Source organism: Mastigoproctus giganteus, chromosome 10 (genome assembly GCF_048544385.1).
Source record: "Mastigoproctus giganteus isolate SK-2022 chromosome 10, ASM4854438v1, whole genome shotgun sequence".
Classification (NCBI taxonomy): Eukaryota; Metazoa; Arthropoda; class Arachnida; order Uropygi; family Thelyphonidae; genus Mastigoproctus; species Mastigoproctus giganteus.
Window position 1 is genome coordinate 43,401,180 of NC_143584.1, and position 26,564 is coordinate 43,427,743.

The 26,564-nt window shown below is 38.4% G+C and overlaps 1 protein-coding gene across 1 annotated transcript in view; it reads left to right on the plus strand.

The window, feature by feature from the left end:
- su(r) (dihydropyrimidine dehydrogenase su(r)) overlaps positions 1-26,564 on the plus strand; it is a 466,373-nt gene that overhangs the window by 278,190 nt on the left and 161,619 nt on the right. Inside the window, exons 15-17 of the mRNA XM_090382920.1 lie at positions 17,861-18,045; positions 22,748-22,963; positions 26,289-26,453. Coding sequence (XP_090239046.1) covers positions 17,861-18,045; positions 22,748-22,963; positions 26,289-26,453 — 566 coding nt within the window. The remainder of the gene's footprint in view (positions 1-17,860; positions 18,046-22,747; positions 22,964-26,288; positions 26,454-26,564) is intronic.

The following is a 26,564-nucleotide window of genomic DNA, read 5'->3' on the forward strand; positions in this document are numbered from 1 at the left end:
ATTTACTATTATAAATAATTCCAGAATGAAGATTATAATTCTGAAATGATTAGGAATAGATTCAAATTGAGAAAACAGGACAGATCCTTAGACAGGATTATAGGAAGTTTTCGTTTAGCCAATGAGTTGTTATTATTGGAATCACAGACATGTTCGTAAAGGGTTGCTCTTACAAAGAAAGGCTCAAGTTTTGCAAATTAAAATGTCTGGAGACTAGGCACCGGCGAGGTGATTTGATTGAGGTGTATAAGGCCTTGAATGGTTTGAGCATGCTTAATGCTGATGGGATTCCTTCCTCTTGCCCAGAATAATTGTCTGAGAGGGCATAAATTCAAATTGAGGAAAGACGGTTGTAGGATAGATGTGTGGAAGTTTGCCTTTAGCTAGCAGGTGGTTGATTGCTGAACAACCTTCCATCTGTCATTGTAGAAGTTGATAGCTTAAATAGAATCAAGGCAGCACTAGACACACAAGTGGATGGGTGAAACGGGAAGGGGTTTTTTTTTATGGCTGATGCTGTGTAAGCTTGCTTTCTCTTGCATCATATGCCTATGGCAATAAAAGTTAGTGCAAATGTACGACGTCTATATACAGTAAATTAACTGAAGTTATTATAGTGGCATGAATTCATTACACTTACATTCATTAAAGAAGCACTGCAGGATCACCTAGACAAGAATTCAGTTATAGCTCGGATACAGCATGATTTTGTTAAGGGAAAGTCTTTGCTGATTAATTTAATTGGATACTATGATGTGGTCACAAAGGAACTGGATGCAGGGAATAACTTTGATATTATATACTTGGATCTTAGAAAAGCTTTTGATACTGTTGTACATGGAAGACTGCTGCACAAATTGGAGCAAATTGCTGCTATGGATAAAGGGATGGTTGAGTGGGAGAAGACAGAGAGTGGTAATCAATGGACACTGCTCTTTGTGGAATAATGTTATTAGTGGAGTCCCTCAGGGTTCAGTATTGGGTCCATTGTTGTTTTCTGTATTTATAAATGATATTGATGATGGTATATCAAGCTTAATATCCAAGTTTGCAGATGATACGAAGGTTGGCAGGGTTGTTAAGGACACTAATGACAGTATGCTGCTGAAACAGGATCTAGAAAAGTTGAGCAGATGGGCTGAGAGGTGGCAAATGAAATTTAACATTGACAAATATAAAGTACTACATATGGGAAGCAGCAACCCCAGAGTGACGTATCAACTCTGTGGTACTACACTGACAGTGGTAGAGAATGAAAAGGACCTGGGGGTAATTGTGCAGGCAGATATGAAATTTTCTGGGCAATGCAGACGGTCTGCAATAGTAGCTCATAGTGTCTTGTCAATGATATACAGGAATTTTTCTAGCAGGGATAAGGAGGTGATTATCCCCTTATATAAGGAAATGGTCAGGCCACACCTTGAGTACTGTATACAGGTCTGGAGACCTAATTTTAAGAAGGATGTAGAGCTGCTGGAACCAGAACTACAGAGAAGGCCAACAAGATTAGTGAATGGAACCAAAGGGTTGCTCTTACGAAGAAAGGCTTAGGTTTTGCAAATTACAGTGTCTGGAGACTAGGCACCTGCGAGGTGATCTGATTGAGATGTATAAAGCCTTGAATGGTTTGAGCATGCTCAATGCTGATGGGATTCTTCCTCTTGTTCAGAATAATCATTTAAGAGGGCATAAATTCAAATTGAGGAAAGACAGATGTAGGATAGTCATGCGGAAATTTGCCTTTAGCCAGCGGATGGTTGGTTGATTGGTGGAACAGACTTCCATCCTTTGTTGTGGAAGTTTATAGCCTAAATAAATATAAGGCTCAGCTGGACAATTATTTCGAACAAACGGAGGGGTGAAGTGGAAGTTTTTTTTTTTTTTGGCTGATGCTGCATAAGCTTGCTTTCTTACATCATATGCCTCCACAAATGCTAATCTCATAGTGTGAATGCCTTCACAACGAGTTGCGTATTTTGTTATATTTTGAATAAGTAATTCTTTCCCAATAGAGAACTATTGTTACTTATTCTCAGTGGATACCACAACCAGACTTTTTTTTTTTTTTAACTACTAAACACAAAGTATTAAAACACTAAGTATTAAACTACTAAACACCATTTGGTATCTCTTATATTGTGGACTTAATTTCACAGAAGAATACAAAAGGTGCAATAGAGCAGTTAAACAGAAAATTGCTGAATCCAAGAATGTGGCATTGGGAGAAAAGATGCCAAGAAATTGGCAGCTCATTAGGAGGAACACAATCATCCGAAGCCTGGCAGTGCTTGAGAGCACTGAAAACAAATGAATCTTAATCAAATAAAAACTTTATTGATATGCCAATACGGGAAAATCATTATAATAACTTCCTTAATGAAAGCCCTTAATATCAGAATGTAATTACTCCTCCACCAGTGGATAAACAGAAGATAGAAATCACAAAACATCAAGTACTAGACTGCACAAAGTTAATGAAAAACAAAAAAATCTTCAAGCCCTGGGAACATAGCAATTGAACTTATTAAATATGGACCACCAAGTTTAATCGACCGGATGTGTACAGCTAAGAAAAACATCGAAGGAATGGAAAGTTAGCTATAAATCACCCATTTATGAAATAGGCAAATAGGCAGGATCCTGGGAACTATAGAGGCCTAAGTATGAATTGCATTATGTCCAGATTGTACTCTAATGTGCTTCAGCTAAAATTATGAGAGGAGGTAAAAGGTAAGATTAGCCAAGAACAAAGTGGATTTAGGTCTGGTCACACATGTATGGATAATTTGTTTATTCTGCAGGAATTCCAGTAATCACTTGGAGCTCTTTGACTTCTTCTCTTTGCAACTTGACTTTTTCCAGTCCAACTTTCCTAACAGTGAGGTAATTTTCCTTGGTGATTTTAATGTTCACAACTCCAGCTGGCTTCCGTTTTCTAGTCACACCAACCCATCAGGTTGAGATGCTGAGGCTTTTGCAATTACCAATGACCTAGCACAGATTGTTCATTTACCTACATGAATACCGGACAATCCTAATTATACAGTCAATATGCTTGATCTTTTTCTCACAAACAACCCTTCTAAGTACACGGTCGAAGTGAGAGGTCCTTTAGGCACTTCAGATCACAACTTGGTGATTGCCTCTTCTCCAATGGAACCTTTATCTCATGGCTATTCCCAACCTTGTGTTGTTTGGCATTACAAGAATGCAAAATGGGATGACCTGCGAGACTTCTTTTCTTCTTTTCCTTGGTCGGATTACTGTTTCAAAACATTCTGAAGTCAACATTTGCTCAGATCGTGTCAGTGAAATTATTCTTGCAGGAATGGAATCCTTTATCCCACACTCCACTTTAAAATCTTGTCCTTTATCTAAACCTTGGTTTTCCAATAAATGTGCTAAGGCTGTTCAATAGAAGAATGTTGCATATCGTAATTGGCTTGTTTCTAATTCTTCAGTTTCATTTTCTGCCTACACCAAAGCTTGCAACAATTGTAAAGCAGTTATTAATCAGTCCAAACTAGAGTTTGAACAGGCTAAGAGTAGAAAACTTGCTTCTTGCCCTGATGGTAGCCAAGCATTCTGGTCTTTTGCCAAAGCTATTGGCTGCAACTTTTGCCCATCTCTGCTCCCAACTCTGTCCAAACCAGATGGGTCTGTTGTCACTTCAGCCAAGGATAAAGCTGACCTGCTGCCATCCCATTTTTCTTCCAGCTCATGTATTAATGATCTTGGTAAAACACCTCCCACCACTCCCAACATGCTCCATTCAATGCCTCCTGTGGTCTTCCGTCAAAAGGATATCAGAAGGATTTTGATGAATCTTGATGCTAAGAAAGCTCCAGGTCCCGATGGTATTTCTCCATTTGTTCTCAAAACCTGTGCTCTGAACTTACTCCTATTCTTTGCCACCTTTTTTTCACTTTCTTATTCCAAAGGTGTTTTTCCTTCTGCTTGGAAATTTGCTCATATTCAGCCAGTTCCTAAAAAGGGTGACAAAGCTCCAGGTCCCGATGGTATTTCTCCATTTGTTCTCAAAACCTGTGCTCTGAACTTACTCCTATTCTTTGCCGCCTTTTTTCACTTTCTTATTCCAAAGGTGTTTTTCCTTCTGCTTGGAAATTTGCTCATATTCAGCCAGTTCCTAAAAAGGGTGACAAATCCCTCCCATCCAGTTATCGTCCCATTGCAATTACTTCTACTCTTTCTAAAGTAATGGAGAAATCAATTAACCGCCAACTCTTAAACTACCAAGAAACCTTCCGTCTGGTCAACAATCGCCAGTATGGATTCCATCAGTGTCAATCCACTGGTGATATTCTGGCTTATGTTACCCATTTATGGACTAATTCAATGGAAAGGTTCGGTGAAACACAAGTAGTTGCTCTTGACATCTCAAAGGCTTTTGATCATGTTTGGCATAAAGGTCTTCTAAACAAGCTTACATCCTATGGTTTGCCAACTGTTTTTAGTAATTGGTTATCCAGTTTTCTCTCTGATCGCTCACTGAGGGTGATGGTAGATGGCTCTCTGTCTTCTAACTTCTCCACTAATGCCGGTGTCCCCCAAGGTTCAGTTCTTTCCCCCACTATTTTCCTCTTGTATATCAATGATCTTCTTCCATTGACTGGAAATCCTATCCATAGTTTTGCCGATGATAGCACATTGCATTTCACTTTCCATTTTGAGAAACCTTGCCCTGCTCAAACAGCTTCAACTTCTCGAAAATCTGCTACCAATTCCTTAAATGCCGATCTTGAGGTAATTCTCCAGTGGGGCAAAGACAACTTAGTTGATTTCAACCCTTCTAAAACTCAGTCTTGTCTTATATCTCGCAAAAAGGATTCTTCTACTCCTATGCTTATCTTTAGTGACACTCCAATTTCTAGGCAAAATGATATATCTCTTTTGGGGATTACCCTGACTTCTAATCTCTCTTGGCACAAGCACATTACAAATATTGCTTCCTCTGCATCTAAAAAACTTGGTTTTCTCTTTCGCTCTCGACTTTACTTTTCTTCCAAATAGCTGTTCACTCTGTATTAATCGCAAATCCGTGCACTGCCATGGAATATTGTTCCCACATCTGGGGTGGTGCCCCCAAAACCTCCCTCAGGCTTCTTGATTCCATTCAAAAGAGGGCAGTTAGGTTAATTAATGATTCATCTCTAACAGAGTCTCTCCACTCGCTGTCTCATAGACGTACTGTTTCTACTGCATGCCTCTTCTACAGAAACATCCATGGGCACTGTTCTTCTGAATTGGCTTCTATAATTCCCGCTCTCTCTCTTTCAAAACAGTCCGAACACGTGCCGCCATCAGCCAACATCCATTTACTGTCCAACTTCAGACCCACAGAACCAACTTTTCATCTTCCTCATTTATTCATTCAACTGCCGTTTTCTGGAACAACCTTCCTTCATATACGTATTTCCTGAAAATTACAATCTACAAAAATTCAAGTCCAACGTCAACAAATATCTTCTTTCGTCTTCTCAACCTCCAACCCAAGCACGGTACTAAGTACTATAGGTTCTAATACCTCTCGTGTTTGGGGTTCACATAAAAAAAAAAAAAAACTGGTGGAGAAAAGAAGAGCAAGGAATAAAGTACTTACTTTGCCTTCATTGATCTAGAAAAGGCCTATGACTCTGTTTCAAGAAAGGAATTATGGAAAGCCCTACACCAGATGTCAATTGATCCAGAACTTGAACTGATTAGGGAATTATGCTATAACAACATAAAATTTATTAAAGTTGGAAAGTGTATATCCAACAAAGGGGCTGAGGCAAGGATGTAGCTTATCACCTTTATTGTTTAATGTTTTCTTGAAATACGCCTTGCAAGAACGGAAAAGAAGCTGTATGGAATGGCAGTACCAATTAATGACAGATATTTATGGAATCTCAATTAATCCAATGCATAAGAAGCTTATGATTTGGAATACATGTTAAGAAAACTGCATCTTACATGTAACCAATGGAACCTCAATATCAATTTTACAACAACAGAATTTCTGAGCACAGCAGAGCATCTAGATGAATTTGAAGTAACACAATTTATACATCTAAAACCTGTCGACTTCTTCAAGTATCTTGGATGTATTATAACTAAGGATGGACTGGTGAAAAGAGGAAGTTAGCACACAAATTCAAAAAAGTAGGCAGATTCTTTGTGCCCTCATTACTGTATGGACAACAATATCTCCCTTAGAACAAAAAAACATATTAGACAGTCATAGTACTTTGTATGGATGTGAGGTGTGGACACTGAGAGGGTGACAAAAAGAAGCTTAGGGCACTAAAAATGGACTACCTTCATTGAAATGTTTGTTTACAAGCTTGAGAAGGTTACGAATGAGGAAATTAGAATGCGTTCACACACAGATGAAGATATTATAGAATGAATTGAAAGCAGGAGGATGATATGGTTTGGGCATCTTCTGCATATCTTCAAATAGGCCTCTGGGGTTGGGTATACTCATACTATAATTTTTAGTGTTTTCCACCAACCATGGAATAAAACGAAAGACGAAAAACCCAAATTTTTAAAATATTTAATATTTACAATAAATGATTTACAAACAAAATATTACTGATAGTAATTTTAAAATAAAATAAAACAACTGTGATATACAGGATAATAATAAAATGCCGAATTTAAAATGCAATAAAAAAAAATGCAATAAAATAAAATTATTATTTTGTTTGTAAATCATTTATTGTAAATATTAAATATTTTAAAAATTTGGGTTTTTCGTCTTTCGTTTTATTCCATGGTTGGTGGAAAACACTAAAAATTATAGTATCTTCTGCATATGAATGAAGAGAGATGGCCTAAAATTTTATGAGTGGATACCACAAGGGAAGAGAAGACAAGGACGCTCTAGAAAATCATGGAAGGAGGGTACCTACCCACTGATGAAGGGTCAAATTGCCCTGAAATGGCTGTCTGGGTGGTAGCATCCACTGAGAATAAGTAACAGTAGTCTATCCTATTGGAGAAGCGTTACGGCTAAGGTAAAGAAAGCCAACATGAGAACAATGAGAAACGTTGGATAACTTACACAGAAAATTAGTTTCCTGACACCGGACTCTAGCGCTGCTCTCTCGGTAAACAGATGGTAGGTGTTATCGGTCTGGAGCCGAAATTGATGAGAATATATTGATTGACAGGTAGGTGTGGCAAATGATGAAATGATTGGTGGTGGGCACGACAGATGACAAGCTACTGTGTAGTCATTGGTTGTTGGCATAATAATATGTATATATGAGTAAAGAATGGTGCATAATAGTTTTGTGATGAACAGTAAACAGGTAATAGTAGCGATGAATCTTTTAAAGATGGAAGAAATTTGTAAGGAAAATAAAATGTTGGTTGATTTTTTTTTAATGAAAACTAAATTAATAAAAGTTTCATTCTGTTCATTTTTATGTTCTTCATTATGTTTTTTTCTCATTATTAAAAGCAGTTTTTTTACCATATTGTTGATTAGGTTTGGTTACGAAAAAAGGAAAGGTTTCTTTATTTTTTGTTATATTTTGTAATCTGACCTTAAATGGTAGGTTAGGAAATAATAAAGGTTTCCTTATATTTCGTGACCTAACTTTAAATATTAGGTTAGGAAATAATAGGAAAAAAAAAGAAATTCTTTATATATATATATATATATATATATAGTGAATAGCTATTGAGGTGTTGATTGACGTTATGATATGTGTGTATCCACACGAGTATCTTTAAAAATAAAAGTATTAATATTTTGTTAATAAACAATTTATGTGCTAGTCCACCATTTCGGGAGGGGTTCAAGCTCCCATAGGATTCAAGTGGAGATAACCTGACCTTTTTTCACCATTAGGGCATATTATTGAACAAGAAAATAAAAATATAATCAAAAATTTTTTTTTATGAATGTATTTCTAATTATGACTGGTTCTAAAGAAAAAAGGTTAGGTTACCCCCTCCACTTTGGGAGAGGTTCAAGCTCCCACGGGATTCAAGTGGAGGTAATCTGTCCTTTTTTAACCATTATGGAAAGCATTCATTAGGGCAGGTTGCCATTAGTGCTTCTGAGCGATACTAAACCGATGTTATCGTGTGTTGTGTTCGCGCACCAATCTGCACATCGTTTGCCATGCCTACCTGTCAATCAGTATATAGTTCTCGACTTTGCTCCGGACTGATAACTTACCATCTGTTTACTGAGTGAGCAGCGGTAGAGTGCTGTATTGGGAAACTAATTTTCCGTGTAAGTTATCCGATGTTTCTCGTCGTTCTCGTGTTGGCTTTCTTTACCTTTGCCAGTGTTACTTATTCAAAGTATAATTGAATAGGCAACTCATTGTGAAGGTATTCACAATATAATGAAACAACATAATGGAATGATGCCACTATAATAACTGTAGTTAATTTCCATATATAGACATGATACATTTGCACTAACTTAGAATTCACGACTGTTTTGAACTCACGAGGCCCCTGGCAGATGCCGGGGGCCTCCGGCTACTGGGGGCCCTCACTTGTTGATCTTAAACAATTTTTTTTTAAAAGACCCTCTGTAATGGAGCATAGCTTCCAGTAGCTCTTTCAATACATAGGGTTAGGAATGCAACTAAGAGACCTAGAAAAAAATTTAAACTGAATAGGGGGCATATTTGGAAATTCACCGGGGGCCCGAGAGTTCTTAAAACAGCCCTGAGACTGATAGCTTGGGTAAGTGATTCCAGATGAAAGATGAGTGATTCCAGTAATACTTAATAAAGATTCAGGACTAAAGCCTCAGACAGGTGTCTGTAAATTTCCCACCCTCTGAGGCTTTAGCCCTGAATCTTTGGCGCCTCCGTAGCCAGGTGGGAAGGAGCAGCAGTGCGTAGTACACGCTTCTTGATTAAACCGGGGTTCGAGCTCGTCACCACCAAATACGGAGGATGCGGAAAGGTCAGGGAATGACCACTGCATATCCCGGAGCAATATGGCCTTAGTTGCTAATGCTCCTTAAAAAAAAAAAAAACCCAAACCAACCCTGAATCTTTATTAAGTATTACTGGAATCACTCATCTGGAATCACTTACCCAAGCTATCAGTCTCAGGGCTGTTTTAAGAACTCTCGGGCCCCCGGTGAATTTCCAAATATGGCCCCTATTCAGTTTAAATTTTTTTCTAGGTCTCTTAGTTGCATTCCTAACCCTATGTATTGAAAGAGCTACTGGAAGCTATGCTCCATCACAGAGGGTCTTTTAAAAAAATTGTTTAAGATCAACAAGTGTGGCCCCCAGTAGGCTGAGGCCCCTGGCATCTGCCAGGTGCACCCATACATTAAACAGCCCAGATCAGCCTTGTTGTTTGAACTTGATAGCTTGTGGAAATTCAAAGGTCAGCTGGTTAGTTACCTATGTATATGAGGAGGGAAACACATAGGTTGTTTATTTTCTTTTTTATTATTATTATTATTATTATTATTATTGCTCTTATATTATTTCTCCCTGATTGGGGGGGGTTCCACCTCTTGATGTTTATTGCTACCAATTACACAGGGTGGTTGTTATGTCTGGTGTTACTGAATGTTATGTCTGGTGTTTCAGGATTGCCGCTTTCTGGAGTTACTTGTAGTAACTCCAGAAAGCGGCAATCCTGAACACCTATTGCTGGGAGACCTATTGCTGCTAGGCTGTTATGTAGGGTCTTTGGTATCATACCTGTGGTTGACACGATGATCGGGATGGTCGCTACTTGTTGTATATGCCACATCTCTTTGATCTCCTGTCTTAGGTTCGTGTACTTCCTGATTTTTTTCCCCACAGGTTTTCTGCAGATTGCCAGTGTTGGGTACCACTATTTCAATCAGATAGGTAGCCTTTTCCTTCTTGCCCACAAGGGTTATGTCCGGTCTGTTGTGTGGAATTGTCTTATCCATTATTATGACACAGTCCCAGTACAGCTTGTGGGTTGGGGTCTCTGGTACTGCCTGGGGTTCGTACTTGTAGTAGGGTACACTTTCTTTGATCAACTGGTTTTTCGTTCCTAGCTTCTGATGTATTATCCTGGCTACCTGGTCATGTCTATGAGTATACGCAGTCTGGGTGATCATCTTTCATCTCACGGTGTTGTGTTTGATCATTTCTGAGGCCAGGTAGCATCGTCGCCATGTGTCATCAGTCACTCCAGGCTACTTGGCGATGTATTTTCTATAGTTTCTGGTGTTGATTACCTGGTCTTCGATGGCGAGTATGAATCCTTCAGTCTCATGGAAGAACATCCCTCTCATGAGCCATGCATTGGAAGCAGTTTTATATATGTGATCTTGATGGAGATCATTGTAATGTCTGCTATGAAGTTTCTTCTCTGCTCATCTTTCTAGCTTCGTTTGTGCCTCCTGGTTGGGAGGGGTCTCCTTGCTTAGGTTGAGTGGGGGAATACTGCTTGTCTATCTTCCTTATAGCCTGGTGGAGTGCTGCTGTGTGTTTCTGGAAGTAATCCTTCAGGTTAGCAATCACTGTTTTTTGTTGCTTGATGAGTCTGTCGGGCCCCTTCCTCCTTCTTTCCGAGCAATTGTCAGTCTCTCCCCGGCTGACTTCTGGTGGTGTTGGTGGCTCTTGGTCATCATTGGCCTTCTCTTTCTCGTGATATCCTCCAGCTCAGTGTTAGTCCAATCTATGACCCTGAAGGAGTATGTTAGCACTGGAACTGCACAGGTGTTTATGGCTTTTAACTGTGTTCCCTCCATTCATCTTTGCTTTTATCAGGCTTCTGAGTCTCTGATGGTATTTTTTGATCAGGCAAGCTTTAATTTCCTTGTGCTGTAACTGATGAGCCTGATCATCTCCAAGTATTTGTAGGCCTCTCCCTCTGCCAGGGCTTCAATCTCTTTACTGGTCTGCAGCTGGTAGTTTTGGTTGACTAATTTTCCCTGGTGCAGTCCATGGGTCTTGCATTTGTCTAGACCAAATTCCATCCTAATATCATTGCTGAATTCTTCGGTGATCTGGAGTTGTTGCTGGAGTTGCTTCTCCGTTTCCACGTAGAGCTTGATGTCATTCATGTACATCAGGTGGGTGGTGGGTGAGGGTGTGCAGGTTCTTCCTTCCTTCTTTGAGATTATATCCATACGTGCTGCTGTTGAGCATGGTGGATAGTGGGGTGGATTATTATTATTATATATATATATTTTTTTTTTTTTTTTTTTTTTTTGACTAGTTCAGTAAAAGACTGTGGCTTCTTAATACTAATAGTAATGCACTTTTTTATTCATAAAATATGGCATACTTTTAATGGAGCAATTTGGTATAACACAATAAAGAATTAATACCTCTGAGAGCCATCATCAGTGGCTAAATTGTATTTACAGTGTATAACCATTTATATGACAATTATATAAATCATTAATCTTATGCTAGTAATTATATAAAACATTAATCATATACTGACGGTGATGGAGAACGAAAAGGATCTGGGGGGTAATTGTGCAGGCAGATGTGAAGTTTTCTGAGCAGTGCAGACAGTCTGCAAGAGTAGTTCAGTGTCTTGTCAGTGATATACAGGAATTTTTCTAGCAGGGATAAGGAGGTGATTATCCCCTTGTATAAGGCAATGGTCAGGCCACACCTTGAGTACTGTATACAGGTCTGGAAACCTCATTTTAAGAAGGATGTAGAGCTGTTGGAACGAGAGCTGTTGAGTACAGAGAAGGGCAACAAGATTAGTGAATGGAACAAAGGGTTGCTCTTATGAAGAAAGGCTTAAGTTTTGCAAATTACAGTTTCTGGAGACGAGGCACCTGCGAGGTGATCTAATTGAGGTGTATAAAGCCTTGAATGGTTTGAGCATGCTCAATGCTGATGCAATTCTTCCTCTTGCTCAGAATAATCATTTGAGAGGGCATAAATTCAAATTGAGGAAAGACGGTTATAGGATAGATGTGCGGAAGTTTGCCTTTAGCCAGCGGGTGGTTGGTGGAACAGACTTCCATCCTTTGTTGTGGAAGTTGATAGCCTAAATAAATTTAAGGCTGAGCTGGACAGGTACTTGGAACAAACGGAGGGGTGAAATGGTAGCGTGTTTTTTTTTTTTTTTGGCTGATGCTGCATAAGCTTGCTTTCTTGAATCATATGCCTCTACTAATGCTAATGCTAAAAACTCATCATTCCCTACTTCTGTGTGGCACCATGTTTCCGTTAGCCCTTTTATATCAACATTAGTTGTCCTAACCAGGAGTTTGAATCCATTTGTTTTATTGATGACACACCTGACATTACTGGAAACACAGTTAAGACTAGTTAAGTGTTCTTATATTATTTACTACTATGATATACCAATTGAAGTTATTTAAGCTTGTTTTTCCTGTCATCAGCTTCCCACTTATTTGAAACATTGCTATCGTCAGAATCACAGGGGCTCACATCTTGAGTATGGGCTTGTCACACCCAGGGTCCTGAGCTGGATATCATCATTCTTCTCATTCTTGGTGATTCCCTTCTGCTTCTCTCTCTCTCTCTCTCTCTCAGGGTAACTCGGGAATTTTTTTTTTGGCTGGTGCAGCATAAGCCTTAGGCCTCCTTGCGCCATATGGCTAATAATAATAATAATATCTTGCCAATATCAGCTGGTATAGCAAGAAACAAGAACTTTAAAGATGTGTGAATGCATTACTTTGAGCCTTATCACCAGACAAGATAAGGATGTATTTATATTACCTCTGTTCTCTCCCACTAACAGTTTCCCTGAGCCTTTAAGGTATCCTCAGTGATACTGATAAAAGCCATTGTACCACTTTCTGTATCCCTCCTCTAAATATATCCCTTCTCTGCAAAATACAATCATTCTATATACATGTTAGGTAGATAGTCTTGAGTTAATTCACAAGGCTTTAAGCATATAGTCCTTCCTATCATGCCTGAGCAAAATTAGAGATGCATATCATGCACATTTTTTAAAGTTTCTAGGATGGTTGGCTTGGTTGTTTATAATTAGCGCATAGGCAGCTAAGGCTATGGTGCATTGGTAAATAACACCTATATATACATTGGTAAATATCACATTTGGTCCAACGAAAATCCTAATGCAATTCATGGTGTTTTCGAGTCATGACATCAGCAAGGTTTCTTGTTGAATGTCTATGGAGGACTACTAGGAGACTGTCTAATTGTACCACACTTTCTGCCAAACAGGCTAACAGGAGAGCTGTACCTTCAGTTCCTGCAGAATGTTCTTCCAGACCTCCTTGATGATGATAAATGTTCCACTTCAGCAACACCAGAACATGTGGTTTATGCATGCTGGTGCACTGGCACATTTTGCTCGAGTTGTGACTCGGTATCTAACTAGAAGGTATGGTCAACGGTGGATAGGTGGCCTCCCAGATAACCAGACTTAAAATCCTCTGGATGTTTGTATCTGAGGTCATGTAAAAAGCTTAGTGTACACTTCTGACATTAACACAGTTGAGGAATTGTTTCGGGTTGAAGGAGCCTATTAGCAAATCAGAAATGACCCAGGAATGCCTGAAAGGATTTGCAACTCAATGCAGAGAAGACTGCAAAGCTGTGTACGGATGCAAGGACAGCATTTTGAACACCTTCTGTAACATCCTGTGACAAGTAACATCTGTAAAATCCTGTGGTGTTGAAACCAAAAATTAAAAATGTATTATCTTATGTTTAATAAAACCACCCTTAGCAAAGGATTCACAGCTTTTTGCTAAACTAGTGCTACCATAGTCACTGGTGGATTTTAACAGAAAATATGCATTCTCTCGAAAATGGTTCATTTGCAGCCCGATGTTCACTGGGACTTTTTTGCTTATTTTAGTTTGTACTTTTCACCTTTAAATTATTGACCATCATTTTTTAAACACCCTGTATATCAGTATGGTGCATATATTCTATGATCATTTTATTGTTTTTCTGGATTATAAAAAAAAAAAAACAAGTTTCGAATAGAGGAGTCATATAACCCTTGCCCAAAACTAACTGACCTTGTTGTGGCATTAAAAAAAAAAAAAAAAAATCCTACTATTCCAGGGACTGGTGCTCAAGGAAGGACAATTTGTTCAAACCTATTGTGCTAGCCAGGAGAGAATAACCTGTGTTCAATCATTCTAGATGCACTCATTCAAACAAACAGAAGAGACTTCAAAGATGTACTTACCACAATGTCAACAACTTCTTTCCCTGTTTGCTGTGACCAACCCCATATCTGTAAGGCTGACCATAGTATGCAAAGAGTACTAAATACACCTAATGCTATAGATATATCTTGACTTGTTTCTTGCATACTTTTCTCATTTTCGCTCAGCTGGAGCCATCTTCTTATAGGTTGTTAACTGAAATTAGATTTGGTATTTCTACAATTTAGTAGTTAGCAAAATCCATTTGTAGACTAGTATGACATCATAACCAAAAACTACTGCAAAAAGTAATTGTTGTTTGTTCAAGTGATTGTTTTTTTGTTGCGTTCTTGAATCAAGCTGTTTAAATTTTTAAACAGTTTAATCAAAATTTACTTACGCTACTTAGGTTGATATTGATCAAAATCTTGAGAAGCAGATTTTATTAAAGTCTGTATTTTTTTTCATTCTTTGCGATTTTTAAAGTCATTCCTTTTCAACTCGAGAGGCTTCTTTGGTGGCTTTGAAGCTTTTATTCTTGCATAATATTTCTACCCGCTGCTTACTCTACCAAATCAACGTCAGTGACTGAGTTAGTATCATTAGTGCCATTTTGGAAGTGACATCATTTGCATAATTTAAAATCTAACAGCCACCTAATAGGAAGTGACATCAATTGCGTCATTTCCATAAGAAAATTTCATTACCAATCGGTTTTACTCTAGTGCTGCCATAGATATTTTCACATCTAAAAGTTGTGAGCTGAGGTGCATAGAGGACTACTAAAAATTGATCATGCAATTTGAAGAGATTTTATCCATGGCTTTCTCGATCATAGTCTCATGTGTCCAATTACTTTGTTTGCTGTATCTTCCAGAGTCTGTTTCACTATCTTCCATTTGATCCGGTCTTTTTTTGTTTCAAGTATTGTATCTGTTTCTTTCTTAAACTCTTCTTCCACTTTGTGTTCCTGTAATAGTCTCATATTCCTGCTTTTATTCTTTGTTCTTTGTATTTTCGTATGCTCACATTTTGAATAACTAGTGAGTGATCGCTTTCCATATCTGCTCCCAGCTTTTAGTTGATTTCTATGTCTCTTCTTCGCTAGAACATAATCAATCTGGTATCATTGTAGGTCTCCTGTGGCCTTCCAAGTGTAGCATCTTCTTTTTGAAGTACCAAAAAGTGTGTTGTCAATGATTTAATCCTTGTTGTTTACAAAACTGTAATAGTCTTTCTCCCCTTTTATTTTATTTTTTCCAATTCCAAATGGTCCTGCTTTTTCACATCCCCCTTCTTGTCCTACCACTGCATTGAAATCACCCATTATGATTTGATTTTCTTTATTTTTTGCTATCCCTATTAGTTCATCCAGTTGTTCATACATGGTTTCTATTTCATCATCACGGTTGCGTGTTGGCATATAGATTTGTATTATATTTAAATCCACTGGATTTGCTGCCACTGTTGCCATCAGTACTCTATCACTAAGATGATAGGTATTTGTTACTTTTCCCCCCATTCTTTTGTCAGCAGAAGTCTAACACTGTTTATTCCCCTCTGTCCATTACTGTATATAAATCTGTAGTTACTGCTCCATATGTCACCATTTCCCTGCCACCAAACTTCATTGACTTCCATTATTCCAATGTCCCTTTTCTTTGCTTGTTCTTTAATTTCCTCCAATTTTACTATTTTCATCAATGTTCTTATATTCCAAGTTCCAATTCTTATGGAAGTTTTCTTTTTCTTGTGTATTATTAATGTTGTCCACCATTTTGAGTCTGGAGATTCTTTGCACCCCTGTCCCATCTAAGGGATGCCAGTTACTAGGGGCCTTTTGGTAAATTTTTCTCTCCATGGTAGTTTTTCTTGGGAAAGTTAGTACAGTAGTTTAGCATTAGTAAAGGCATACGATGCGAGAAAGCAAGCTTATGCAGCATCAGCAAAAAAAAAAAAAAAAAAACTCTCCCATTTCACCTCTCTATTCGTTCCAAATACCTGTCCAGCTCAGCCTTAAATTTATTTAGGCTATCAACTTCCGCAACAAAGGATGGAAGTCTGTTCCACCAACCAACTACCCGCTGGCTAAAGGCAAACTTCCACACATCTATCCTACATCTGTCTTTCCTCAGTTTGAATTTATGCCTTCCCAGGTGATTATTCTGAGCAAGAGGAGGAATCCTATCAGTATTGAGCATGCTCAAACCATTCAAGGCTTTATACACCTCAATCAGATCACCTTGCAGGTGCCTGATTGAGGTGTATAAAGACACTGTAATTTGCAAAACTTAAGCCTTTCTTCATAAGAGCAACCCTTTGTGCCATTCACTAATCTTGTTGCCCTTCTCTGTACTCGTTCCAACAGCTCTACATCCTTCTTAAAATGAGATTTCCAGACCTGTATACAGTACTCAAGGTGTGGCCTGACCATTGCCTTATACAAGGGGATAATCACCTCCTTATCCCTGCTAGAAAAATTCCTGTATATCATTGACAAGACACCATGAGCTATTCTTGCAGACTGTCTGCACTGCTCAGAAAACTTTATATCTGCCTGCACAATTACCCCCAGGTCATTTTCGTTCTCTATCACTGTCAATATAATACCACAGAGTTGATACGTTACCCTGAAGTTACTGCTTCCCATATGTAGTACTTTACATTTGTCAACGTTAAACTTCATTTGCCACCTCTCAGCCCATCTGCTCAACTTTTCTAGATCCCGTTGAAGCAGCGTACTATCATTAGTGTCCTTAACAACCCTGCCAACCTTCGTATCATCTGCAAACTTGGACATTAAGCTTGATATACCATCATCAATATCTTTTATAAATACAGAAAGTTTTTGTTTTTAAATACTTGTAAATACTTACAATATAAATATTTATAAATACAGAAAGTAGTTTCCCACAGTTTTACAGCTGAATCTTCAAATAGGCCTCTGGGGTTGGGAATATTCATAATAATTACACAATACACCAACCGATGTTAAAAATAGTGTTATTAAAATAATAGTTTATTAAAATAATGTTGTAAATAAAATAAAATACCAATAAAAACTGACAAAAACTGACTGTACAATATAATATGAATTTAAACTGCAAAGAATTATTTACAATAAAGCAATGTGGATGAAACACAGGATGATGAAAGCGTTAAAATACCGTAGCTTTCAGAGGCATCTGCCTCCTTTTTCAACAGTGAGGCTTATCGTACGGCACATCCTTAAATATCAGCAGGCTCACGGTTCTCAGCACGTGGTTCCACAGGAGCATGGGCAGCACTCTCCCCATGTGTACTGGAACTGGAAATGGCTCGGGAGCGTGCCAGGTGGAACCGCTCATCCCGTCCAAGAACCACTGCCTCGAAGAGGGGATGAATGCAGATTCCCCTGTCTCTATTAATGGTATTGCTCTCAGAGGAACAAATCTGCAAGCTCTCGAGCCACTTGCAGTCCCAAAATCTGTCGTCAACCAGGCGCTTAGATTTTGTGCCTGGTTGACGGTTGAACATATTCATAATAATTACACAAAAATTGGTTGATGTATTGTGTAATTATTATGAATATGTTTTACAACCGTTTCTGTCACTATGACTGCGCTTGTAAATTATAAATATATGCATTTTGTAAATCTTATTATTAGTAGAAATGAAAACTTTAGTGAAGAATAACAAGATTCTACAATTTAATAGCATGGAGATAGGCTTTTTTTTCTTTTCATTTTTTAATAAATATAAGATTTATTTCAGTCATTGACGCTCTGGATCCCTTAGTATTTGGCAAAAATGGAGAAATAGAAGTGGATTCTTCAACCATGAGGTGTAGTGAACCTTGGGTATTTTGTGGAGGAGACTTAGCAGGTATAGCAGAAACTACAGTGGAGTCTGTGAATGATGGCAAAACAGCTGCCTGGTATATTCATGAGTACCTTCAGGTAAGCACAGAACTTTGATAAGAAACTTACAGTTTATTTTATGTTTGAATTTCCCCGCTTAATCCATAAAGAGTTAAGGGTTCAAGCACATTACTTATTATTATTGATCTAACATGAACTGCAGTAATGTAGAAAAAAGTCTTCTGATTATAAAAACTGTTCTGACAATGCTTCCAAGCATCAGTATATATCAGTATGTGTAATATCATGAGGCAAGACTTCCAAAAAACACTTCAAGTATCAGTATGTGTCATGAGACAGATTCTTTTGCCATCATCAAGGTAGTTTCACACCATAGATTACACATATGAAAAGTCATATGTGTAATCTACGTGATGACTGAATGAATGCTTATAATCGTTGATAACCAGTGATTTGTTGCATCTTTCACTTTGGCATTAGTTTAGTTTAGTATTAGTAGTGGCAAATGATGCAAGAAAGCAAGCTTGTAGAGCATCAGCAAAAAAAAAAAAAAAATCCACTTCACTCATTGAAGAAAATATATATGTCCAGTAGGAGCTCTCTATTACAGCTGCCTTGGTGAGAGAAAGGATGTGAGCTAATACAAGGGTTGAGTGAATGTCTATGTTAGTTGAAGTTCACTCTTGCATCTGCAACGGCTAGCTTGTTTGAGAGAAATCAAAGTGAGTGAATGTATGTGTATTCCCTATTGAATGAATGTATATAGTATGTTATAAGTATATATACTTCTGTTATACATGAGTGACTGCATTCAGGGTGGGAAAATGGGTACACTTAACTTGCACGAAAAAAAAAAGTGTGCATCCATTCTCAGAGTGTTGTATTGAGTGAATAGGGAAATAAATGTATTTGACTGCTGGGTGAATGAGAATGTTAGACAATTGTCTAAATGTGACTCTAAACATATGTTAAAAAAAATATTATAAACATAAATAATTTGGCAGGTTAAGATGTTTCAATAAGTGGTATGAATGAAAAGTCATATGTGTAATCTATGCAATGACTGAAAGAATACTTATAAACTGTATTTTTTATATATATATATAGACCATCTACACTGCTCAGAAAACTTCATATCTGCCTGCACAATCACCCCCGGGTCCTTTTCACTCTCGACCACTGTCACTGTAGTACCACCACACAGTTGATACGTTATTCTGGGGTTACTGCTTCCCATATGCAGTACTTTACATTTGTCATTGTTAAACTTCAGTTGCCACCCTCAGCCCATCTGCTCAACTTCCTGTACTCATTCTAGCAACTCTACATCCTTCTTACAATGAGGCTTTCAGACCTGTATTCAGTATGCAAGGTGTGGCCTGACCACTGCCTTATACAAGTGGATAAGCACCTCCTTATCCCTGCTAGAAAAATTCCTGTATATCATTGACAAGACCCTGTGACCTGCTCTAGAGCTTGTCCGCATTACTCAGAAACCTTCATTTCTGACTGCACAATTACCCCTAGGTCGTTTTTTTTTCTTCCTTGAGTATACCACCACACAGTGCGGATACCCCCAGAGGAAAATGCGGATACCCCCAGATGATCATAGACAGATTTAGTAGAGGAACAGAGTCCAACCGTCAGGAACCGTTTGTTCCTGTGGCTACTGCATACATTCCTTACTATCCGGACGTTACTGAGCACTAGTGGGAATTTTGCGTGGTTATAAAATACGCTGTGTGCAGCTTCCCGGCTGGAGGTTGCACACAGTTGTGTCCCAAGTAAAAGACCCAATAGCAAAGGACCTCAGTAGTGGAGTGGTATATAGGATAAAATGCCTGGATTGTGGGGAATGTTATGTGGGCGAGACAAAACGACGGCTCAAGTATCGTCTGGGGGAGCATGTAAATGCTATAAAAACCACTGATTACAACAAGTCTGCTGTGGCATTAGCATTAGCATTAGTAGAGGTATTTGATGCAAGAAAGCAAGCTTATGCAGCATCAGCCAAAAAAAAAAAAAAAAAAACCCACTTCCACTTCACCCCTCTGTTCGTTCAAAATACCTGTCCAGCTGAGCCTTAAACTTATTTAGGCTATCAACCTCCACCACAAGGGATGGAAGTCTGTTCCACCAACCAACCACCCGCTGGCTAAAGGCAAATTTCCGCACGTCTATCCTACATCTGTCTTTCCTCAATTTGAATTTATGCCCTCTCAGGTGATTTTTCTGAGCTAGAGGAAGAATCCCATCAGCATTGAGCATGCTTAAACCATTCAAGGCTTTATACACCTCTATCAGATCACCTCGCTGGTGCCTAGTCTCCAGACACTGTAATTTGCAAAACTTAAGCCTTTCTTCGTAAGAGCACCCCTTTGTTCCATTCACTAATCTTGTTGCCCTTATCTGTACTCGTTCCAGCAGCTCTACATCCTTCTTGAAATGAGGCCTCCAGACCTGTATACAGTACTCTAGGTGTGGCCTGACCATTGCCTTATACAATGGAATAATCACCTCCTTATCCCTGCTGGAAAAATTCCTGTATATCATTGACAATACTCCATGAGCTACTCTTGCAGCCCGTCTGCACTGCTCAGAGAACTTCATATCTGCCTGCACAACCACCCCCCAAGTCCCTTTCATTCTCTACCACTGTCAGTGTAGTACACAGAGTTGATACGTTGCTCTGGGGTTGCTGTTTCCCATGTGTAGTACTTTACATTTGTCAATGTTAAACTTCATTTGCCACCTCTCAGCCCATCTGCTCAACCTTTCCAAATCCTGTTGCAGCAGCATAGTGTCAGTAGTGTCCTTGACAACCCTGCCAACCTTTGTATCGTCTGCAAACTTGGACATTAAGCTTGATATACCATCATCAATATCATTTATAAATACAGAAAACAATAATGGACCCAACACTGAGCCCTGAGGGACTCCACTAATAACATTAGTCCACGATGAGCAGTGTCCATTGATTACCACTCTGTCTTCTCCCCCTCAACCACCCCTTTATCCATAGCAGCAATTTGCCTCCAATGTCACACTGCTCCAATTTGTGTAGCAGTCTTCCATGTGCAACAGTATCAAAAGCCTTTCTAAGATCCAAGTATATAATATCAAAGTTATTCCCTGCATCCAGTTCTTTTGTGACTGCATCATAGTATCCAATCAAGTTGGTCGAGCATTTTTGGGAGAGGCAGCATCAAATCTCCCCATTGGATGTGGTTATTGGGAACAAGCGCATGGGTTCTGGGACCCTAAATGGCTAGAGAGCTTACGAATCAGTTCATCTGACAACAATATCATGAATAGGGACAGAGGTATGCATATGCATCCTCTGTTTGAAACCATTGTCCTAAGTACAGATGAACAGTTTTGCTTGACACGCTCCCGAGCTGTTTCTGCTTCCAGTTCAGACCATGCACCGACTGAACCACATGTATAAGTACTGTGAGCCTGTTATATAAGGAAGTGTTGCAGGAAGTTTTGTTACTGCTGAGGAAGGAAGCCGATGCTTCCGAAAGCTCCAAGTTTCTTATCGTTTTTAATCTGGTATATTTTATTGCAAGGATTTTATTACAATTTTAATGTTTTCACAATGTGCATAATTTATTATAATATCAGTTTTTGTAAATACATAATGTAGTAATTTTATTTATTTTATTTTAATTTGTAAATTTTCAGTTACAGTAAAATACTTATTCTTATGGTTGGTGTATGAGTTTGTTTATTGCTAAGATATAGTTAAGGGTTTGCTTACTTCCTTTGCCGCCTCACCCGGGGGGTCACATCTGGTGAGTATGGGCTTGGCACACCCATGGTCCTGAGAGTCTTCTCTTTCTTGGTGATTTCTCTCTCTCTCTCTCTCTCTCTCTCTCTCTCTCTCTCTCTCTCAGGGTAACTTAGAAATTTTTATTTTTTTTTTTGATTGGTGTAGCATAAGTTTCAGGCTTTCTTGCACCATATGGCTAATAATAATAATAATAATAAAAAATAACTGGATAGATCCCATCCACCCCAGGTGCCTTCCTTATGTTTAACTTCAACAATTTCTCCTCCACTTTGCTCTCAGTTATTACAAAAACATTAAGCACCCTGCTACAATTTGACAATCTTCTGGCATTTTCAATCCTTAATAACACCTCATGTGTGAATGTAGATGCAAAATACTTATTCAGTTTGTTTGCTATCTGAGCAGGATCATCAACAGTCGAACCATTGATATCAAGTGGACCAATCAGATTCATACCCTTCCTTTTAGAGTTTATATAAGTAAAGAAATCCTTGCTGATTTTCTTAGTATCCTTTGCCAAAGATTTCTCATAATGTGCCTTTCCTGCCTAACCTCATTTGTGACTTGATTACAGACTAGCTTATATCTGCCATAGGCTTCTGTGTTGCCTGACAATATTGATATCTCATTTTGTGAGGTCGTCACAACCAGGTATCTTGGTGTTTCCTCACAAATGAAGTGCTATGGTGTAATTATTTTATAATGCTGTGCTCTTTCCCCCAATGCTGATTACCACTTTGATCATGATCGCCATTTCTTCTTTAGGAGCTAGGTATTCTAATCAGTACATTTGTGATTTCCCTCAGTTTCAGTTCCCATCATTACAAACTTTGGTTTGGAAACACCTTTATTTTTAGCTTATCATTTAAATAGACATGAAACTATTACAATCTCTTTTATTTTGATTGCTATGTTTAATAAATCAAACTAAGGATAATGATAAATAATTTGATATTTCATTCTGTACGTATGTAATATTTACAGGGTCTACATGGTTTAAACGTTCCAGTAGAACAAATTTTGCCTATGTTTTATACTCCTATTGACCTAGTTGACATCAGTGTGGAAATGTGCAACTTGAAGTTCAAGAATCCATATGGCCTTGCCAGTGCCCCTCCAACTACCAGCAGTCCCATGATTCGAAGGGCTTTTGAAGCAGGGTGGGGATTTGCATTGACTAAAACATTTGCATTAGACAAGGTAACATGCTGAGCTTTTCCCCTAGCTGTATTTATTAAACTGTTGTCTACAGTAAAAAGTATAGAAAAATAACTGTGGTGTGATTGAAATTGTTTACATCTATAAATGCAGAGTTTAAAATTTGACTGTTTTAAATATAATTAAAATACAGAAAAGATTTCAGTGATTGCAAAAGTAATGTTTTGTAGAGCTCAGCAGTTGATAATCTGAATGGGGAGAAAACAAGTAGAATTGGATTCACAGCTCACAAGATATTTTGTATTAAAAATTATATCTTGCATATTAATACCATTTTGAAAAATTTCAAGTTCTTTGTTGAGGAGAGTAGTGTGCTTTATATTAATGCATTTTTGGTATATGATCTATTTTTTTATGTGCCTGCCAAGTTGAAACTTCTTTTTTTCTCCTATATCAGCCTCTTTATTGGTAAGACAGTGGTTATGATTACTGTTTTTTTCTGTCTGTAAGTGGTTGAGTTGGTCTAATTTTGTTGCAGATTCTGCCTACTTTGATTTTGCTATTGATTCAGGTTCTGACTCTGATTCTGCTGTTGCTGACTCTGCTACTGCTTCCAATGCTGAATCTGATTGTGCAGCTGATTCTGATTGTCTTCCAATGTGGGTTCTGACTCTAATTCTGTTGCTGATTTTGATTGTGCTTCTGATCTAATTCTGCTGCTGATTTTGATTGTGCTTCTGATCTAATTCTGCTGCTGATTTTGATTGTGCTTATGTTGATTCTGACTATACTGTTATGCTGATTGTGACTCTGCTTAATTTGACTCTGATTCTGACTCAGCTTCTGTTGCCAAATCTGACTGCTCTGGCGCCGATTATAACTCAGCTTCTTTTGCCAATTCTAACTCAGCTTCTTTTGCCAATTCTAACTCAGCTTCTGTTGCCAATTGTGGCACCGATTCTAACTCTGTTATATTCTGACTCTGCTTCTAGTGCTGATTGTGGCTCATTGTCTGATTTTGGCTCAGTGTCTGATTCTGACACTGATTTTGGCTCAGTGTCTGATTCTGACACTGATTTTGGCTCAGTGTCTGATTCTGACACTGATTTTGCTGCTGATTGATTCTGACACTGATTTTTCTGCTGATTCTGATACTGCTTCTGCCAGTTGTGGGACTTAACTGTTGTTAAGTCCCACAACTGATGAACCCCAAGAATAGATAACATCCACAACTACTGATACAAGAAGTTCATCTGCACACAAAGGCACATAATGCAGCAATTCACCTAGATGATAAGACATCCTGACACGTTCCCAAAGTCTCTGACTCAAGGAATTGCCTACCTGAAGGCTGGGGACAAAGACACCACAAACCCAGCAAAGTACAGACCTATCACCTGTCTTGTAACAATGTACAAGATCCTGACCAGCTGCATAACCAAGAGGATATCAGACCACTTGGAGAGTCAGAACATCATGGCTGAGCAGCAGAAGGAGAACGGATGTAAGCAGATGAGCAAAAGATGCAAGGAGCAATTGACTATTGACGCTGCAGTTATGGAGCAAGCCTACAAGACCTTTGACTCTGTGCCCCAAAGCTGGCTAAAAGAGATGCTGAAAATCTACAAAGTCAACTTGACAACTACATGATTCATTGAAGCAACCATGGAGAAATGGAGAACCACCATCAAGGTCAAGAACATCATGACTAGACCGATCCCCATCAGAGGAGGAATCTTCCAGCCCACTGTGGTTCTGTTGAGCACTTAACCCACTGTTCATATGCTCAACAGCGGCAAGTGTGGATATACTCTAAAAGAATGAAGGAAGAACCTGTATACTCTCTTTCATCTGATGTACATGGATGATATCAAAGTCTGTGCAGAAACTGAGAATCAACTCCTACAGTTACTTTGGACCATCGAAGAGTTTGGCACTGACATCAGAATGCAGTTTGGCCTAGACGAATGCAAGACCCAGGGATTGTATGAAAGATATATATAGCAGGCCAAAACTACCAGCTGAAACTGCTGAAGAGTTTTAAACCATAACAGACAGAGACATATACAGGTATCTGGGGATGATGATGCAGGCTCACCATTTAAAACACAAGGAGATCAAGGCTCACCTGACTGAGAAATACCTTTGGATACTGAGGAGTATGATGAAATCAAAACTGAAAATCAAACCATAAATACCTATACTGTCCCATTACCAACATGTTTCTTCGACATCACAGATTGGACAAACACTGAGCTGGAGGATATTATGAATTCAACTGGGATAATGATGAGCAAGATCTGCCAATACTCCCAAAAGTTGGCCATTGAGAGACTGACTATAGCATGGAAAGGAGGGAAACGTGTGACTGACCTCACTGAATGACAGAACGTGATTATGAATCGGCGGGATTACTGCCAGTAAAACACAGCACCAATTCACGAGGTTAATTTACTACAAGAAACTACAGGAAATACATCGCGAAGAACAGGAAGTACATTGCCAAGGACCCTAGAGTGACAGATGACATACGTTGATGATGGCACCAGAAACAATCCAGCACATCAGAGTGGATGCATGATGATCATTCAGATAAAATACACTAATAGACACAACCAGATCACCAGGATATTACATTAGAAGCTAGCACTGCAAAAATGCCAACTGATCAAAGAAAGTGTACTATATTACAAGTATGAACCTCAGGCATACTAGAGACCTCTGCTCACAAGCTATACTGGGACCTTGCCATAATAAAGACAAGACAATTTCTCACAACAGACCAGATACAACCCTCTTTGACAAGAAGGAAAGGGCTACCTACCAATCATGACCAACATAGCAGTGCCCAACCCCAGGAACCTCCAGAAAACCTACAAGGAAAAGATTAGAAAGTACACAGATCTAAGACAGGAAGCCAAAGAAATGTGGCAAGTAATGACCATCCCAATCACTGTTAACCATGGTACCATAGGAGCTCCATAACAACTTAGCAGCAATAGGCCTTCCAGAGAACACATACATGGAACTCCAGAAAGCATCAATCCTGAACGTCTGTTGGATAGTCAGAGTTCTGTGACAACCAATGGTAATAATAACATTGACCGAACACAACCAACAACTCCATGCATTTGGTGCCAGTATCTGTCATTGGGTTTGGAAAAATTCCACAAGGACAAAAAAGTCATAATAATACTAAAATCATTTGCAAAATATTTGATATAATTTTATCAAGTACATATTTTTATTTATATATCAGATTTCATAGTATTGCTTAGTATAGTATAACTTTGGACATTTGTTATTCATTATTTTAATGTATTCCTTCTTAACTAATTAAATTAAATTAATTATTTTTTATTTTTAGGATTATGTTGTTAATGTATCACCTCGCATCACCCGGGGTGTAACATCTGGACATGTTTATGGTCCAGGACAAGGATCATTTCTTAATATTGAACTGATTAGTGAAAAATCAGCAGAATATTGGTTAAAGAGCATTAAGGAATTGAAAGAGGATTTTCCGGAGCATGTAAGATTTTCAAAATCTTAATTGTACTTCATTTCTTCATTCTCAGTTCTCATATTAAACTGTAATAATCCTAATTCTGTAAGAAACAGGATTATTAGATGATTATAAGAT